Consider the following 18,687-nt stretch of genomic DNA (forward strand, 5'->3'; position numbering starts at 1 on the left):
GAGAGTTGTGAGGTGCTGTTGTGTTGTTTCTCACTCACAATTACCTCCCTACAACCGGAGAAAGCACCTCCTGGTCCTCCGGCATCCTTACCAGGACTGTCGGGTGAGAGCCCATTGCTGTGGCCTGCTGGCAGTCCATTCTCTTGAGGCACTCCCTCTCATTTACTGGCCCTCTGCTTTCCCAAGCACGATGTCTTACTCCAGGGACACATCCCTCTTGGTGACATATCCACAGTAGATGTGATGACGTCTCAGCAACCCAATTTCTAAGGCTGTACTTTCTCCAGGGTGGATCTGCTCATGCTTCTGGAAGTCGGTGCTATGCTGACTGTTCCTCACTGGCGCCAGAATTCAGCCCCACGTGGAACCCATCTCCTGGCGCCATTCCTCCCACAGTATGTGCTCACTGTGTGTCTCTGCATTGCATTTTGGTAATTCTCACAACATGACAACGTATTTTCATAATGCTATTGCATACTCGAGTAGACTACACTAAAGTGTAAATGTAACTTTCATTTGCACTGGGAAATGAAAAAAATCCACGTGACAGCATGATTTTGATGTTCACCTAACTGTGGTGCTCTGGAACCGAGCCCATCATATGTCCAAGGTACACCTATAATGCTCAAGCATGATCTTACTGACTAGGTAGTGCATCTGTGTTTGCAAATTTTAATAAAATGACTGGCAACATAGAGAAGATTTTGGAGAAAATATAAGTAAAACCTACTTTGAGACTCTAAAGAGATAAATTAATTTATTGGCTGATTCAGTAGAAGCCACATGCTTGTATGAAATTCAGCCTAACCAACCCGCCCCACCCCCACAATGAGCCGACACAAGTAGATGTGTCAGTCCTGTTGGACTGCTGTCAGTCGAGAAGACAAGCAGTCCCTCTCTGTGAGACCCCAAAGGACATTTTTAGCCAATAATCAGACTGCGGTAGTGTGGGCAGCTTATCTACTCAGCACAAGCCAAGCAGGCACCACGAGATTTCCCGCCACATGTCCTGTTCCCTAGAGAATTCCAAAGTAGCGCTCTTCAATGGGTCCCACACCAACATTTAAATATTCAACCAGTTAGCAGAAAGTCAGAATGCCTGCATGCAGTGAAAATTCATGGCAAGTGATGAAGAAAATACACCAAGTATGTCATAAATAGAAAGGGTCTTCTTATCCTGGATCCCGTCTGGAATTTTCCTTCATTTCAATCCCTCATCTCCCTTCCTTTCCCGGTTCTTCCATGTACAGCATAAAGACACAAACGGACAAAAAGGGCGTTCCACTGAGCCGACTTGATTCGGACTCCTGGCAATGCCATGTGTAACACAGGAGAACTTCTCTCCAGAGGCCTTTCTTTCTTTCTTTCTTTCTTTCTATTACGTACTTTTCTTGGGGGCTCTTACATCTCTTATCATAATTCATCCATTCATCCATTGTGTCAAGCACATGTGTACAGATGCTGCCATCATGATTTTCAAAGCATTTTCTTTCTACTTGAGTCCTTGCTATCAGCTCCTCAGTCCCCCATCCCTCCCCTGCCTGCCCTCCCTCATGAACCTTTGATAAGTTAAAGATTATTATTTTCATATCTTACATCATCCTCTGTTGCCCTCACCCACTTTTCTATTGTTCGTCCCCCTGGGAGGGGACTATATGTTGATCCTTGTGATTGATTCCCCCTTTCTCTCCTCACATTCACTTTATCCTCCTGGTATCTCTATTCTGTTTGTTGGCCCTGTGGAGTTTATCTATCCTGAAGACCCTATGCTGGGGTCTTAAAGGCTTGAAGATAACCAAGCGGCCTTCTAGCTGAGAAGCAAAAGCCCACATGGAAGAAGGACACCAGCCTATGTGATCATGAGGTGTAGATGGGATCAGGTATCAGGCATCTAGACCCAGAACAAAATCATACCCAAGGGGTATGGGGGAGGGGGCAACGTGGAGTGAAGGCCCAAAGCCCATCTGTAGACAATTGGGCATCACCTCACGGAAGAGTCACAAGGAAGAGATGAGCCAGTCAGGGTACAGTAAAGCACCGATGAAAAAACTTTCCTGGAGTTCTTTAATGCTTTCCCACCCCCCACCCCCCACCCCCGTCACCCACCCATCATGACCTCAATTCTACCTTACAAATCGGATTAGACCCAAACATGCACACTGTTGCAGATACGAGCCTACAACACAGGGAATCCAGGACAGATAAACTCCCCAGTCTTTTCAATGGCTGTGACTTTTCAGAAGCACATCATTAGGCTGTTCTTCCTAGCCCTTAGAGGTGCACTTGAACAACTAACCTTTCAGTTAGTAACTGAGTGCTTCACTGTTGTACAACCCAAACATGTCACACCACGATAGAAAGTGAAGCCAGGGACATACGTTTTTCCCCTTTGTAATAAATAAGACAGAGTGTGGGAACATTCGTAGAGAGAAACAAAGAAAGCCAGACAGGATGATTCACCTGCCAGCTCAGTCATTGTGCTGAGAAACTTGGTCCCTGGGTGCAGGGGGTGGAATGACATTCCCTGGGGGAGATTCTGCCCTGCGTTCCACATCAGCATTCAAAGGAGAGGGGCAGAGGGACTTCTCCCTGTATCTTAAGGGCAACTTTAACAGTTAAATGGTAAGTATTTTACACATTTTGTTTCATTAGTCCATGAATTTGAAGTTTTCTTCTTCTTTTTGCTTTTTGTTTAAAAGCAAAACAAAAACCTCTGCTGGGGGAAATTCACTCTACTTGCTCTCCGGCTGGAAAAGGGATTAAGCAAGAAGGATGTGAATGAGACCAGGTCAGCATTCAGGTTTCTACCTGTGGACAGACATGGAAAATATGAGTAAGTCAATAACTGGGGGAAGAACCTTCAGTGTCTCTTTCTCCTTGCCCTCGGTCTTTTAGCTGAGCTTTGGGCAAGTGAAGTCTGAAAGGAGGGAATCCACCCGCCTGGGTACAGACTTGTGAAAGGAACCGAAGGGTGGGGCCAAGGAGAGGGAGGCGCTAGAATTCGTTTCCTCCACTGTTATAAATGTCTTAACTCTTCAGCCACAATCTCTTACTCAAGGGCCAAACTGTCAATTGCCCTCCGGTAGAAGAAAACAAGGTATTGTAAAAAACTTTCTTTGGTTAAAAATGTGACTTTATTCTTTTTTGAGGTTCTTATTAAATAACGAATGCTCAAGGGTTGCCAAGATCATAGAAATAATTGGCTTTAGAAGTATTATTTTTAGAAGGCTTCCTCCTTGAAAACTGTAATGCAAACTAGGGAGGCTCAGCCCTGAAATGGTTCAGTGTGTGCTGGAGAGAAGGCTAAAGGGGAGAAAGGATTCTTTTGTAAAACATTAGAAACTTTTTAAAACATTAGAAACTTCATTAACACTAATTAAGGAATTTTGAAACAGTAGAACTGCGGCTTGTCACATTTCTGGATTTGCAACCTCTGGAAGGGTAGCACAGGCAGAGTGAAATTGATCTATCTCAACCAACAGCCAAAATCTTCCCATCTCTTCAGAGCGATAGACTTGGTAATATGAATTTAGATACGTATCATTAGAATGTGGAGAACTAATGGTGTGAACCCACCCACACAGGACCTCAACCTTCTGTCCTGGCCACCACTCCATTGGCCATTCGCTTTCTCTTTTTTCATGGAATTATCTAAACTCCTGCTCCCTCAGTCTTTGATCAATGTTTATAATATAAAAATCCCAAACTGTTAGTGCACTCAGGAAATGGCTTAAGGTCCATAAAAACTCAGCACTGGTGGGAGGTGACGGTCATCCTGGGATTTACGCAATTCCCTGAGGTTGGCAACGGAATCTGGAAGCCAAGATGCGAGGGATCCACTCTTACTTACCAAAAGGAGAGAAAGGGTCTTCCCACTCTTGTATCTTCCTCGTCCCTCTCCGCACCCTCTTGTTTCTCGTTGACTGCCCACCTTTTCTCTTAGAATTGAATAATTGTAAAGATAGAAAGATACAGATACTCAGAGCAGCTGTATTGAGAGTCAAGCGAATGCACTGCAGTCTTGACTCTGCTACTAACTGTGCATCCTTCATTGGCTCAGCCTCCCCTTCTGGGCCGCGGGGCTGCCTCACAGGTTAAAGGAGGCTGTTAGATCAGGCGACGTGGGAGAGTCTGTTCACTGGAAGTGTATATCTAGGATGAGCCATTTGGATGAATGTGACATGGTCGCTTTCGTATGTTCATAGTTCTCTTTGGCTTCTCCCCTAAGCGCCTTTATAGGTTACTTAATGATATAGTTAAAAACAAATCCTCCTCAAACAGTGTATAGCTCCTAAAACTATCAAAAAGCAGTAGGCTTCTGAGCTTGACATCTATAATCATCTCTGAAAAAGTAATTGGTCAAGCATGTCTGGGTGAAATGCCTTTTTTGAGATCTCATCCAAAAGCCCATTTTACTTTGGATAAAATACTATTAGTGGCTAGTTTCACACTTAAGAAAAAAATATTTTAAAAATCAGGAATTCATCTTCTTGTATGGGTGGGGGTTCACCTTAATTTAAATCAATATTGATAGGAATGGGAAAGAATAATGAAGCTGAAGATAACTAGATCTTAACTGTTCACAAGGCATTCAAGCTTTTATTAGAAGTGGCATTCCCAGGAATTTGTGACAAGCAACTCAATTCTAGGGAAACCATAAACCATAGATATAAAGGTAAAAATGCCAAGCTTTTAGATATTACTTTCCCCCGTGAAGTCAAGCATTTTCCATCCAATTGTAATTCCGGATTCTTGAAAAGATAAAGCTTAGTACAGTTGTAGTAAAAGAAGTATCATTTGCGGGAAGGCCAGGAGGAAATTATTTCTAAAATGACATTGAATCTCTGGAGAGGAAATACCAGTAGGTCTGCAAGTTTTATGAAGGGGTGGAGCTACTTGTATGTTTTATGAAGGGGTGGAGCTACTTCAAAACTTCAGTACTGGCTTTGCTGTTCCTTTTCTCAGTGAAACAGTATCAGTGCAGGATTATCGTTGGTTTCTGGAATTGGTGGGAGCCACACCTAGGACATGATTTAGAAGCTGAGAAGTTGCTTGGTGAAGTGTAAGCCCATGGTTAGGGAGGATTTCAGCAGTATCGGTAACAATTTATGTTGAAACCCAAACTTTGTCCACACACGCCTCTCCCTTGCTTCAACTATTTGACAGCGCATAGGGCCGACCTTTCTAAAGCTCTCATTCTAGTTTCTGAAAATTTAAGAGATATGAGTGTGAGGCAAAACTTGATGGGAGTCTTTAAGACTAGGAATTTAATTTATTTGTAATTCTGTAACCAACGAGAGAAGCTGCTGAGCTAGGCAAGGGCAATAGAGCACAGCAAGTATGTCTTTGATACAGACCCAGTTTTAAAAGATCGTGACAAGTGGAGGTAAAATTTAGAAAGTGAAGTTTAGAAAATGAGAGAGACTGAATCTTGTGGGTGAAGGAAACCAGTTTTAGAGGTTTTCTGTTACATGAGGGGTCTCTGGGCAGTCAACAATGCTGACAGAACCTTAAAAGGTATTTTGAGGGCATCAAACAGACTTCATGAGGAGACTTTTCAAAAACAAAACAAATGGATAGAATTATCAATATCTTCCTTTCTTTTTCTTAGGTTTTCCCAATGGACTCTCTAGCAACTTCAATCAACCAGTTTGCACTGGCATTTAGCAAACAGCTCTCAGGATCTGCAGAGGGCAAAAATATTTTCTTTTCCCCCTGGAGCATCTCAACTGCCTTGGCCATGGTGTACTTGGGCACCAAAGGTTCCACTGCTGCCCAAATGGCCCAGGTGAGTGGGGACAGTCAGCTCTCCTTTGCTGCCTGCCTCAAAGTAGATGTTTTCTTTGGCTCCCGAAACCCCAGAGTCCCTGTTTCACAGTAATGGCCTCCAAAAATTCTAGACCATGAAAGGAAGTCTGGCACAAAAATCTGGTTAAAAACTCTTGCTTACTACCACTGTGCTCCAGCCACTAATATGGGGAAAGAACGAACTCATTTTTCCATTCTGATTCAACATGAAGAACACTGCAATTTTGATTATTAGCATTTTTAAAACTATGGGGTCAAATTTAAATCCCGACCTCATGAACATTCAGACAAAGCAAGAGGAACAGACTTCCCTCGATTCTTCTTCTTCGGGGTTTTAAGAAAATATTTGTGAGATTAGCCTGGTGCTAACACTGTTAAAGGACCCACACCTTGATAGCATTTAAATGGTAAAGCATTAGTATTGTATTAAGGAGCTACTGATTTGCTGTAAGTATTGAAGCATACTATGAGAAGTATTTTATATATAAACCAAGATAGTAAAAGACATAGCAAAGTATCCATAGATCTAGGGGATTTCAGGTGCATGAACATATCTGTGTACTTTGGTGGTGTGGTGGCACAACTCTTGACTGCTAGCCAAAAGGTCATGGTCTGGATCCACTTGGTACTCCGCAGTAGAAGGATGCAGCCAGCTGCTGTCGTAACGATTAGGACACCCTATGGGGCAGTTCTCGTCTGTCGCAAAGTGTCTCCATGAGTTCGAATCAGCTTGAGGCCAACAACTTTGGCTTGGGGGTTGGCATGTGGAAATATGATGGCTGCCATCAAGTCCATGCTGAAACATGGTCACCCCACGTGTGCAGAGTAGAACTCCTCCATAGGGGTTCAAGTCAGTGACCCTTCTGAAGTGGGTCCCCACCCTCTCTCTTGGGGAACCTCCAGGTGGGTTTGAACCTCCAACCTTTTAGCTGATAGTTGAACACTAAACTGTTAGTGCCGCTCAAAAACTCTTATACCTATGTGTGTATATATGCTGGGGCTTCAAAATAGTTTGTTGAACATTTGAATTAAAGAATACTGGAACTTTTATATGAGCTATTTGAAAGCACCTGTATTCATACATACACACATGTACATATATAAATGTGAGTACCTGTACAGTCACTTGCTATATACATATGTGTGTACATTACTATATATGCAGATACATATTTATATCAGAAACCACTATCAGAATGTAAGACGCTGTTGTGAACACAGCAGTTTCCCATAAGCAATGCTTCTTTTTCATGTCTCTTGTATACAAAGCGATTGTGTTGTCAGGTGTTTGATGGTACATTATGTATATAATTTATAATACATATATTTTGATAATATAGCAAATGCTTATGTTATTGGTGTATAGACATGTATACTTTTTATCATTATGTTAATGTGGACTTTCCCAATTTAAAAATCAAAAGTTTACCATATATATAACAATATGTGCTCCGATTTATGGGCAGAAACCTCCAATTTCATAAGTCCTGCATCTCTTAAGTGTTGCAAATATCTCTCCCTCGGTTCATTTTTTGTGGGGCTGGTGGCGAGATATTACTGTGAAGTGTATCATGGTTCACAAATGCAGCAGCAAGAGGCAAAGGAGAGGATGGATTTGCAAGTGAAACAAAGATCATTAAACAGCACAAAAGTGGAAGATCAGTGGATGCTATTGCACATATTTCAGGCAGGTTCACACAATGTCCAAATTACATCATGTCCTGTTACACAGAATATAAGGTGGGCAGTATGCAACGCATGACTGTGTGCATGTGCTTTAATTAAAATAAAATTTAAAAATATATAGAAAATCTAATCCCAAAGCATGCAGCAATCAAAAATCCAAGAGTCACAATATTCTTAATATTCTACATGGGAGCCGGTGCCCTCTGTGACAAAGGAGGGAAGGGACAGGGCTAGCAGTTCTGAGTGACACAGGCACTATCTATTCTGTGAGTTTAAGAGTAGAATTTCACCCTGACTCTTGTAAGTCACTCGGGCTTTTAAAATACTAGCAACTGCCTGACCTCTAGGTAATCCTGATCAATTAAGTGGAAAGGCTTCACCATAAATGCGAGCTACTTTCCCTTGGATAGATTGCAATGGGAGTGCATTTCATGCAAACTAGCCCAGGGTGTTGCTTGCCTATGTTTTATTTCAATAGTAAGAGCTTTAGTTTTAAAAACACACCCTTTGAGTTGGCACCCCTTCCCCCAGGGCAGATGCTTCCTTTCCGTTACCGTGAGATCAGCAGAACTGTTAGTAAGACAGACTTTACACCTTAAGGGGAACTGGTCGCAGGAAGTGAGGTGGGAAATGGAATGTTGGCCTCAGTTCTACTCTTATACAATTCAGGGCTGATGAGGAGTGCCCACATTCTTCCTATTAGCTTTCAAATGAACTGCTGGCTTGGAGACAGTGACTGTGTCAACCTAGTGGAGCCCAGGTGGCACAGTGGGTTGTGCATTGGGCTGCTACCCACAAGGTCCACAGTTTGAACACACCAATCACTCCATGGGAGAAAGAGGAGGCTTTCTACTCCTGTAGAGATTTACAGCCTTGGACCCACGGAGTGTCCTGCCACTCTCTGCTAGAGGGTGGCTTCGGTTGGAATGGACTCGATGACGGCAGGAACTTGGTTTGGGTTTTCAAACGTTATGGCAGCCAGCTGCCCCACTTTGATTTGTCTGTTTTCACAAAACAGCTAGTGGGTTAGAACTGCTGTTCTTGCAGCTGGCAGCAAGACCTTAGCCACTGCACTACCAGGACTTCTTATACAGGGAGCAGCAACCTAATTAAATGTATTGAGTTAAGAGCAGCTCATGACTTACCCTATGAATTCAGTCAACACACTAATTCTAAGCAGAGGTTCGGTGGTTAATTCATTATAGGTTTGGTAGCTATAGCAACAACAGGCTTGTGTTTCCTGGTGCGTAGTTTGGAGGACTCCGCCACAAAGGGAACTCACATGTTGGCTTTTTGCTGAAATTACAGGTACTTCGACTGACCCAAGACCACAACTTCAAATCTTGTCCGGAAAGCGAAAAGAAAAGGAAAATGGTACATCTTATCTCTTAATATCCAAGTAATGAAGTCATCCAGTGGATAAGGAGGGAGCATCAGCAGATGCACTTCCGTGGTTAATTCAAGTAACGTTTCCTGGGTAACTTTCCTTAGGAAGAGGTGTGTTCGAATGGCAGAAACACTTGGCAGAGTACAACCTGTGTGGCCGTTTGGGGAGGTCACCGTTCCCCTTTCTCCCTCCCGCCCCCTTGAAACTCCTCCCCCTTTGAACATACTCTTGTTTGTATTACAAAGGAAATATGAAGAAGGCAGTGTGCTAACAATAACGTTGAGGCTCTTGTCATGTTATTAAAACAACAACAACTTTGTTTCCATCTGCCTTTATATCGTGTTTCAGCTTTAGTTAGCAATATACCCAATCATTTTCATTTACCTAGAGGTTGTTGATATCTGGATGGTGCTTGTTTCACATTTTAACTTCACCGACCTCTTTTCTCTTCAAGGAATCCAACGTGGGCAAAGTGGAAGGAATGTGCTCTGGCTTCCAGGCCCTTATCTCAGAACTCAACAAGCCCAGCAATGCTTACGTCCTTAAGACAGCCAACGGGCTGTATGGGGAGAAGACGTATCCCTTTCATAATGTAAGTGCAGGAATGTCATTTGAAGGTGGTGGGAAATAAAGAACCATGATGTACACACGTCTCGTACATTCCCCCTGGGATTCAGACACAATCCTAAAGTGGTACTACTTCCTGGTAAATAATCATTTAGCACACAGTCCCACAAACTTATTTGGGGGAAAAAATTACTCAGAAGCCCCCTGGCGATGAGCCTCTTTTGTATTATAGCCCATAAGCCACAGGATACCTGATTTTTGCATCCCTTCTGGATCCTTCTGGCACCCCCAGGAGGGGCGGTATCACCCACTTTGGGAGCAAGCAGGAAGCATCCAGTTGATAAATGAATCTGAAATTTTATGTAGTGATCAAATCTTCATGTCCATAATAAAAGAGTAGACTCCAGGCATGGCATTTAAATGCATGGAATTATGTGTATATGCTATCTGGACCAACGATTGTTTCACAACATACGAGGAGCAAAAAATACAGAATAAATTACAACGACAGAAACAGTTGGTGTTGCATTACACCCGCCCTATGTGTTGAGTAGAACTGAGTTGCATGGAGTTTACAGTTGTGCCTTTTTGGAAACAGATTGCCAGGCTTTGCTTCCGAAGCGCCTCGGGTGCACTTGAACTTAAGTGGCTAATGGCTTACACCACCCAAGAGCTGCTCCGAGTAACTGGTCTTGTCCTGCGCTGTGGAGCCCATCTCCTGTCACAGTGACCTGCCAGCCTTCCCCACGGTTTCTCAGGCTGTACTCTTGACAGAAGTAGGCTGTCTCATTTTTCTCCCTCAACCTCTTGCCTACCGGTTAGCAGACAATCGCTTGACTGCTGCTATCAACAGAGCTTGATCAGAACCCACGAAGTGAAGGGAGTCATGTCTTGTGGATATTTAAATTTTGTTTCTTCTAGAGTACAAATTGAACTTCATAATCTTTATACTGCTTTTTAGAAGCTGAATGAACTCGCTTTTTAAAAAACTGTTTAGTAATACCTTCCCCCATGCTTTACCAAAAAAAAAAAAAGGAAACGGAAGTACTGTTTGATTTCTCGCCTGGGAAATACCTCGCACGAGAAAGAACTCACGCTGAAGCCTGGTTTGTTCGAGCTGGGGCCTTGACTTTGGAGCACGCCCATTAGTCTTTATGGCTGGCTAAGGGCTCACCTGATTCTCTTCCAACCTCCTGCAGGGAGGCGTCAGGCATGGTGAGGGGCCACCCTGTCCCTGCTCTGCTACCTAACAGCACCATAACCACACTGCAGGATTCATTCCTTTCCCAGGGCAGAGGCCCCCTCACCAGCCCCCCTGGGGCAACCCAAACAACAACAAAAACAACGGAAGGCAAAACCAAAGGGTGGAAAGAAAAGAGCAATTTTTTTTTCCCCTCAGAAAACATGTCCTGTCCGTTTCCTCAGGCTCTAATGTGAACTGGCCCCTCTGGAACATCTGAGGAAACCTTTGACCCTGCTGAGAAGTCCATTTGCCTGTCAGCATTCGGGGTTCCTCAGGGGTCTCCTCGGGGGCAGCTGCAGGCCTCCCAGGTCTCATTTGGGTTCCAGCTCTGCCACCGTAGTCAAATACAATCCCCAAGGCGGGTTGGCCCCTGGGATTCCTCCTGAGGACGTGTGGCTTGCTCTCCTTTCAATTCCAGCCTCATTCCTGTCTGAATCAAAAGAGAAAAGCAGAGGGTGGGGAAGGTCCAGGACCGCTGGCTGCAGGCCTGCTTCCTGCTCTAGGATGCTGAATGCATTGTCATACAATGACTCAAAAGGGGCTGAGAGTATTTGAAGTCGCATCCGGGGTTCTGCTTAACTAGTGAGGGTCTTGTTAAGTTTGGATGTTTCGTTCTTGCCTCACACTGGGGCATGCAGAGAAAGCTTAGGGAGCGGTGGTGGGGTAGGAGTTGACAATTGTCCATCCATGCAGGTCTTTGGCGATTCTAAATGGACTTGAGGTCAGAGACTCGTGGGACTCCTGAGTCAATGGCCGCTAGTCGCTCTTCAGTTCTGGAAAGGTATTCATTCCCATGGCTCAATGCTCAGACAACTCTGAAAATACGCTGCCATCGAGTCAATGACAGCTCACAGTGACCCTAGAGGACCAGGTGGAACTGCCCTGAATCTCCAAATGGGAGTAGAAAGCCCCATCTTTCTCCTGCAGAGTGACTGTGGTCTGGAACTGCTGACCTTGCGGTGGGCAGCCCAAGCAGTAACTGCTATACCACCAGGGCTCTTAGCCAAACAAGAGGCAGGTATATAACGTGAACAGTAAGACTTAAGGAGGGACTGGCACCTTAGAATAATCACCATTTGAGATCCAAAGGGCAAGCCAGAACAAAGTTGGGTTAGGAAAGAAAGCAAAATGGAAACAGGAAACAGAAGAAGTGCATGCTCAAGGGATGACCCACTGCAGGGATTGCAAACGATGGCCTGAAACCAAGTGTGCGCGGATGTCTGAATGGACAACGGATCTGTACACCTTCACCCAATTCACAACCAAAGAGTTTTAAAAGATAGACTTGATTTCTCAATTTTGGATAAACTCTACAAAAAATAAATTCAACCTGTGTCTTTCAGAAATATCTAGAAGACATCAAAAAGTACTTTGGTGCTGAGCCCAGGTCTGTTAATTTTGTGGAGACCCCTGACCAGGTCAGAAAGGAGATCAACTCCTGGGTTGAAAACCAGACTGAAGGTAAGTGTCCATCCTGCTGCTCCCAGTGCCTCCTCCAAGAGTCCTTTCAAGCACTTCGGTGTTGTGTCTCAGCCTACGCTCATCTGAAACAGAATGGGGGACACACTGTTACTATCTAGAATGCTTCTTTCTACTTAGGGCAGGGATTTTAGATTCACAGTTTCCCCAGTACGTATTGTCCCAAACATGTTCATCCAGAGCCCTTTTATCAAATAAGAAAGCATATTCTTATACCCCACTGATTCCAAAGGAAATCAAGGCAAAAGTCCTTTTATTTTAAAACACTGCTGCCTCCATGCTATTTAATAAGCAAAATGTGCTGACAAGTGAATTATAGCCTAACTGGAAAAGGCCATGGGTAAGTTTTGTCACTGCCATCGAGTTGATTCTGATTCACAGATATTCTATGTGACAGAGTAAAACTGCCCCCTAGGGCTTCCAAGGCAGCACATCTTGAGGGGAACAGTTGCCTCATGTTTCTTCCTGGGAGCAGCTGGTAGGTTTGAACCGCTGACTTTGTGAAGAGCAACCCAATGCTTAATCCAGAGGATTCTGTTTTTTGTTTTTTTAATGAGATCATCTTAAAATACAACACCTTAATGAAGCAGGGGTCGCTGTGAGTTAGAGCTGACCCCACGGCAGCGAGTGCTATGTACAAAGGAGCCTTGGGGTGCTGTCGGGTGGGCGCTGAACTCACCTGACTGAATTGATTCAAGGGATAACGATGAAGCTGTCTGACCCAGCAAGCTGTACACCCTCGGAAACCAGGGTAGAAGTCCGTGGGGTTTTATTTTTAAATGAGATAGATTCTATCGTTCTCTCACACAATAGACTTGTCTGTAAGCTCCTTCAAAGCCCAAACCTGTAGCATGTTTATAAACCCAAATTTGTCACATTTCTGGCCTGCCCACCAGGAAGGATCCATTCTAAATATCTCCAATGAGAATGGCTATTGTCTGATCTACAAGTGTGTACAGTGAGCAAACCAGTAGGTGGCACTGCTAGGGTATAGTAAAACATGGTGTCAAAATTGTGTGTTACTTTAAGGGACTGTATTTACTCTTAATTTTGTACACTCCTTGTAAAACACATTCTGTTTTTAATTCCCTGATATGGCTCTGGATTCAAGAAGTTTGGTGGCTCGACAGCATCTGAATCCAGGGGAGGGTGCAATCAAACTCAGGTTCACTTCAGCTCTCCCAACCTGGGATCCTTCTGTCTAAACCCTGGTCCCTGATGGGCTCTCCAAATTAATAATCTACAGCTCAGTAGAATGAGAAAGCGATGAATTCAGAATAATGGTTAAAAGTGTGTTGCGAACTAACAGTTTTTAAGACTTTGGTTTGTCCTGATGGCTTTCTGTATCATGGTCTGTGCTGTCCCCGATCTTCATTTTTATTTGCTGGAATGAATTCTCATGCTATTGTTCCAATCGAGTTCAGTGTATCTAGAGATAATAACATTCCTGAGAAATCCAATATCTAAAATTGTCCACTATAAGAATGGAGGAGCTGAGCAACTGTATAGAAGTCAAATTAATTTTTCTCCTGCCATTTATAACCAGTGCTGTTGATGAAAATAATACATCTCTGCCCGACCCCTTCCCGAGATGAAGATTCTAGAATTCCCTCTTTGTCTTTGATGGCCAATGCATGTTCTATGTATGGATTTTTGCTTTCTTTTAAAAGTCTGCCTGACACGCATTTTAAATGTAAATTCAAAGAGAAAATAGTGTATATTATTTATCTAATCATTTGCTCCTCTTCAGAGTCTCGATTCCTGCCTTCAGCTACTCTAAATAAGCAAATGCTGAAATCTCTGGATCTAGCTCATCTCCTGCAATTTTCCTTTTGGACGTTACTTTGCATGCCTTAGTCTTTCTGCTCTACTCTTCCAGCTCATGAAGTTTCTCCTCAGCTGTGTTTATTCTACTGTTTAGTCCATAGAACTAAGAGATTTATATCAACAATAAGGCTTTTTCTTCCCTGTGATCTGGGGCTATCTGTGGATTTTCATGGAGAAGAGCTAATATCAACTGTCTCTGAAATGTGACCTTTCGGAGGTTTATTTTTATGTCTTTTTGCTCTATTAAGTCCTTCCTTTCCTGTGTTCACTTGGCTTGCTTGGTTTGATACTTCTCTCTTATGGAGTAATGTTCACTCATTGCTGACTCCTCTTTTCTGGTCATCTTTTGTTTGAGACTCCTAGGACATTTGCCTTCAGTAGATTTCTGATGATCAGAACTTGTCATGTGGTGACTGTAGAGGCTGATGGGCTGCACCTGGAACTTGTCCTCTGAGTGAGCAAGGCTCTCAGTTTTTCTTGGAACTCCCTTAACTATTTGGGGTCCCTGTCTTTCCCCATCAGCACACAGGTGCGGTCACATCTATCTCTGGCCTGTACATTGGCATATTTGCTGCTTATTGCTGATACAGAGGGGGTTGTCAATAATCAGTTGACCCAATACTTACCCACTACCAATGATTCTCAATCCTGGCTACAATTAAGTTCAACTCACTGATCTCTAACCCACCTCCAGAGGCATTAATTTAGATCCCAGGGGTGGGGTCAAGCGTCAATGGATTTTTAAGCCCCAGGTGATTCTAAGAAACAAAGTTAAGGGCCACTGCGACGCATGGATTTATTTAATTAACAGGACTCCTTCCCTCTGCTTCCCGCAACAAGCTCTCCTTTGGACTCCCCGGGAGTCTGCCTTCCCCCAGTCCTCATAGTTCCAGAGTTTTTGCCCTCAGTCTGATCCTTCTGCATCTTCTCTATAGAATTTCTCAAATTGCCCAAACCCCTGGTTGCCCCTGTTTACAGTAGTGCTCTTTGCAGTGCTGTTCTAGATGTATGATTCTAACAGATATTTGTTTTGGGGGAAATTAAGTAGTTTTGCACACTAGTTAGTAAATTTGTTTATCATGGGAGAACTGGAACTGTGTATGCTTTAGAAATGAGCAAACTGTACTGTGAAAAATGACAGCTAGGTTCTTCACTGCCAGGGAAAGAAATTAAAAATCAAGGCTAAAATGAGCACTGCACTGCTGGATTGGAATTGGAGGTGTCAATATGACATCCGAATTCTAGTCTGTGATATATAAGGAAGCTTCAAGAAGTCTGTGGAAAAATTCTGTTCTCTTCTGATTCTATTTTTCCATGAACTCTTTAAAGTCCCTTTTGGATATGATATAGAGCAATTTGATTTACTTGTCTACAAATCTGCACAAATGTCTGCATATTCATGATTGTCTTCTTGACCATCTCTGCTGAGAGGTCCAACAAGCGGTTGCACCCCGGAACAGTTAGTGCAGCTAGCCTCTAGATTTTAATTCTACCTTTGTCACTGTCATCAAGGCAATCTGACTCCTAGGTAGAGCAAAACTTGGTCTTGGGCTTTAGGAGGCTGTCAATCCCTTGGGAGCAGAAAGCCGCCTCCGTCCCGCATGGAGCTGCTGGTAAGTTTGAATCGCTGGCTTTGAGTTTACCAGCCCAACACAACACATTATCCATGACCAAGGCCCCTTGCTTTCTGTGTGACCACCTCAACATTAAGAGAAGGAGCCCTGGTTAAGCAACGCAGCCATGGGAATCCATGGCTGCTCCCCGGGGAGAAGGATGGGGCCATCTGCTTCTGGGTGGGATGCAGCTTCAGAAACCCTCTGCGGCAGTGCTGCTCTGTCCTGTGCTGGGACCGTGAGTCACCATGGGCTCCGAAGGGAGCATGTCCTAGAAGAACTGGTGGCCTCTGGGCAGGGGCAGGGAAAGTGCAGCTAAACCTAGAGCGGTGAGGAGAGAAAGAACGTTCCAACAAAGTGGGCAGCATGTCCAACGGATACAACTTGAGGGGGCTACCCAGGGCCAACTCTGGGACATCCCGGATGATAGTCAGGAATGAGAACCCATGGAGCCAAACAATATCTCGGACTCCCTATGGATATAAAGAAATACCTGAATACCTGAAGAATTCAAGTGGAAGGAACATCTCTTCCTCACAATAGGATTGGAATTAATGAATATAAAAGAAATGAGGGATTCCTAAAAATTGCCATTTCATAAACATCACAATAGTTATCGTTGGCAAGAATCAATGAGGAGTGCTGTTTGAGAAGAAATAAGACACTTGCATCATCTCAAAGTGTCACCTGACCAGAGACTTACTAACCGCAAAGGGGAAAATAGTAAGGTGAAGGACAGACAACTGGCTGAGACCGCTGGTCAAGCGATGCAAGTAACAGCACCAGGAATGCGGCTTAGGAAAATCCTGCGATTCGTGGTCTGACTCACTGACAAGGACCCCCAGCAGTCTGTGGCCTTCTCACCCCACCCTGCGCAGCCTCGCCACCCTCTGGAGGACATATTAAGGAAAAGACAGCGAAGGTGCGGCCTTCCAAAAACTGCGCAGCATTGCCAGAAGTGCCGAGGATCTGAAAGACGAGAAGGGACGATCTATGCTTAGAGGACACTCAGGAGAAACGCCTTATTCGTCAGAATAAGACCTGTCAGTCGTACTCTATCAGTGCTCCCCTCTGGGCTGGGGTCCTGCCGCTGTGGATGTATGATGCCAGCATTGGGCAGTGTTCCCTCACCTTCCTCGTAAGCGGGGCGTTTCATCGGGATTTAACAGTACCGTTTTCTAATTGTTTATGGGTAGAATAACAAGATTTCATTTAGTGGAATGCGGTTACTCAACACCTGAAACAACTTCTTTATGAATTTTCACTGCTTTCCAGTCGATTCTCCTGGCTTTGCGATTTAGCTACACATGTTCTCGTTGTTAGATTGGATTCATAGTGAGCCTGTGTAGAACAAAACCGCTTCATCCTGCTCACGATGCATCCTAACAGCAGCTCTATATGTGAGCCCATTGTTGTATACCAGTCCATTGTGTCGATCCGACTCCTTGATGATTTTCTTTTGTTCACTGAATCTATAATTTACCAAGCATGATGTGCTTCTCCAGGGATTGATCCTTCCTAATAAGATGTCCCCAGTCCATGAGATGCAATTTTACCATCCCTGTTTCAGAGCAGGTTGGCTGTACTTCTTCCTACACATATTTGTTTATCCATGGTGTAGACAATAGACATCACTAGCACCATAATTCAAATGCGCCAATCCTTCTTTTGTCATATTTATTCATTTTCTAGCTTCCACGGGCATAGGAAGTGATTGAAAATACCATGATTTGCATCTTTGCTCTTTGACATTAAAAAAAAAGTCTTTGCAGAAGATTTCCCCAAGGCACTATATGGTTTGTCAAGTCCCAGAGTCTTGTTTGTAGTGGGTGGTGTGGGTGTGTGTTTGCCAGTGCTTTAGGGCAGTTTGGGCATTTTCTTTCAATACTGTGGTTGTTGATCAGATGCTATCTCTTGAGATGTTTGAACATCAACCAATTTTTTTGCTACCATGACTCTCGGTGTTCCTTTTATGCTTTTATGTTTATTTATCCCATAGAATCCTTCAATATTGCCACTAGAGGCTTGGATTTTTACCGTTCTTTCAGCTTCAGATATATTGAGTGTCTTCTTACTTTTTGATTTCCTAACCAGTCTTTGCAGATGTCATTATAGGATTGTACTTTGCCTAATCTAGCCGTCCTTTGAAACAATCTGTTAAAGCTCTTTTACATCATCGCCTCTTTCAATTGCTGCAGCTTCTCTACATTTTGAAGCAAGTTTCAGAATCTCTTTTAATGTTGATTTTCGTCTTTTCTTTCTTTCCTATTTTTCCAATGACATTTTTCTGCCCTCCGGTGTAATGTCCTTGCACAACTCACTCTTGTTTATTAGAGTTCAATGCATCAAATCGGCTTCACGTAGGATGTACTAAGGCTTGTATTTTGACTTTTATAGACTTGTTTTGATTTTCCTAATGTTTAACTTGAACATGAATATGAGTACTTGATGGACTGGCTGCAATCAGTCCCTCGCCTTGTTATGACTGATAGTAAGGAGTGTAACCACTGCCTATTTTAACAGATGTAGTCAATTTTATTCTAGTGTATTATGAAAATTGAATGATAGTGATTATCCTGCTTATGTTGTTGAAAAAAATTATTTATGAAGAATAAGTCATTGGTCTTACAAAAGTTTGTAATACGACCTCCAGCATTATTTCTATCACCAATGGCATATAGTCACACTTCCAAGTTTCTTATTACTGTCACAAGTAATTATCAATGTCACTTGATTGCATGTTTTATCAATTTCAGACTGAGAAGCTGGTGGACCTTTTCAATGTCTTCATCTTTGGCTGTAGGGGTTGTTGAGCAAATCTTACCAATAGTAATATCCACTGGATTTCCTTCTAGGCATAAGAACATGTTCTTATCACTGACAGCTTGAACCCGGAGATACAGCTTCAAATGCTCTGTTTTGGTGATGAATGGAATAACACTCCTCTTTTGTTTGTCATTTCTGGCATGACAAACTGTATGACTTTCTGATTCAAAGTGGCCAATACAGCCCATTTACACTTGCGAATTCTGTATTTAAGTCCTAGGATATTGAGCTTTTTGTGTTTTGTTTTCTTT

General features: G+C 43.4%; 1 protein-coding gene across 1 annotated transcript in view; it reads left to right on the forward strand.

The window, feature by feature from the left end:
* Positions 1-3,066: 3,066 nt before the first annotated feature.
* The window catches only part of SERPINB10 (serpin family B member 10), a 23,172-nt gene continuing 7,551 nt past the window's right edge, over positions 3,067-18,687 (forward strand). Inside the window, exons 1-5 of the mRNA XM_004703032.2 lie at positions 3,067-3,097; positions 5,612-5,788; positions 8,803-8,868; positions 9,336-9,473; positions 12,035-12,152. Coding sequence (XP_004703089.1) covers positions 5,621-5,788; positions 8,803-8,868; positions 9,336-9,473; positions 12,035-12,152 — 490 coding nt within the window. The 5' untranslated portion in view covers positions 3,067-3,097; positions 5,612-5,620. The remainder of the gene's footprint in view (positions 3,098-5,611; positions 5,789-8,802; positions 8,869-9,335; positions 9,474-12,034; positions 12,153-18,687) is intronic.

The sequence above is a fragment of the Echinops telfairi genome, unplaced genomic scaffold, assembly GCF_000313985.2.
Source record: "Echinops telfairi isolate 266 unplaced genomic scaffold, ASM31398v2 ScPeMD7_7400;HRSCAF=8409, whole genome shotgun sequence".
Classification (NCBI taxonomy): Eukaryota; Metazoa; Chordata; class Mammalia; order Afrosoricida; family Tenrecidae; genus Echinops; species Echinops telfairi.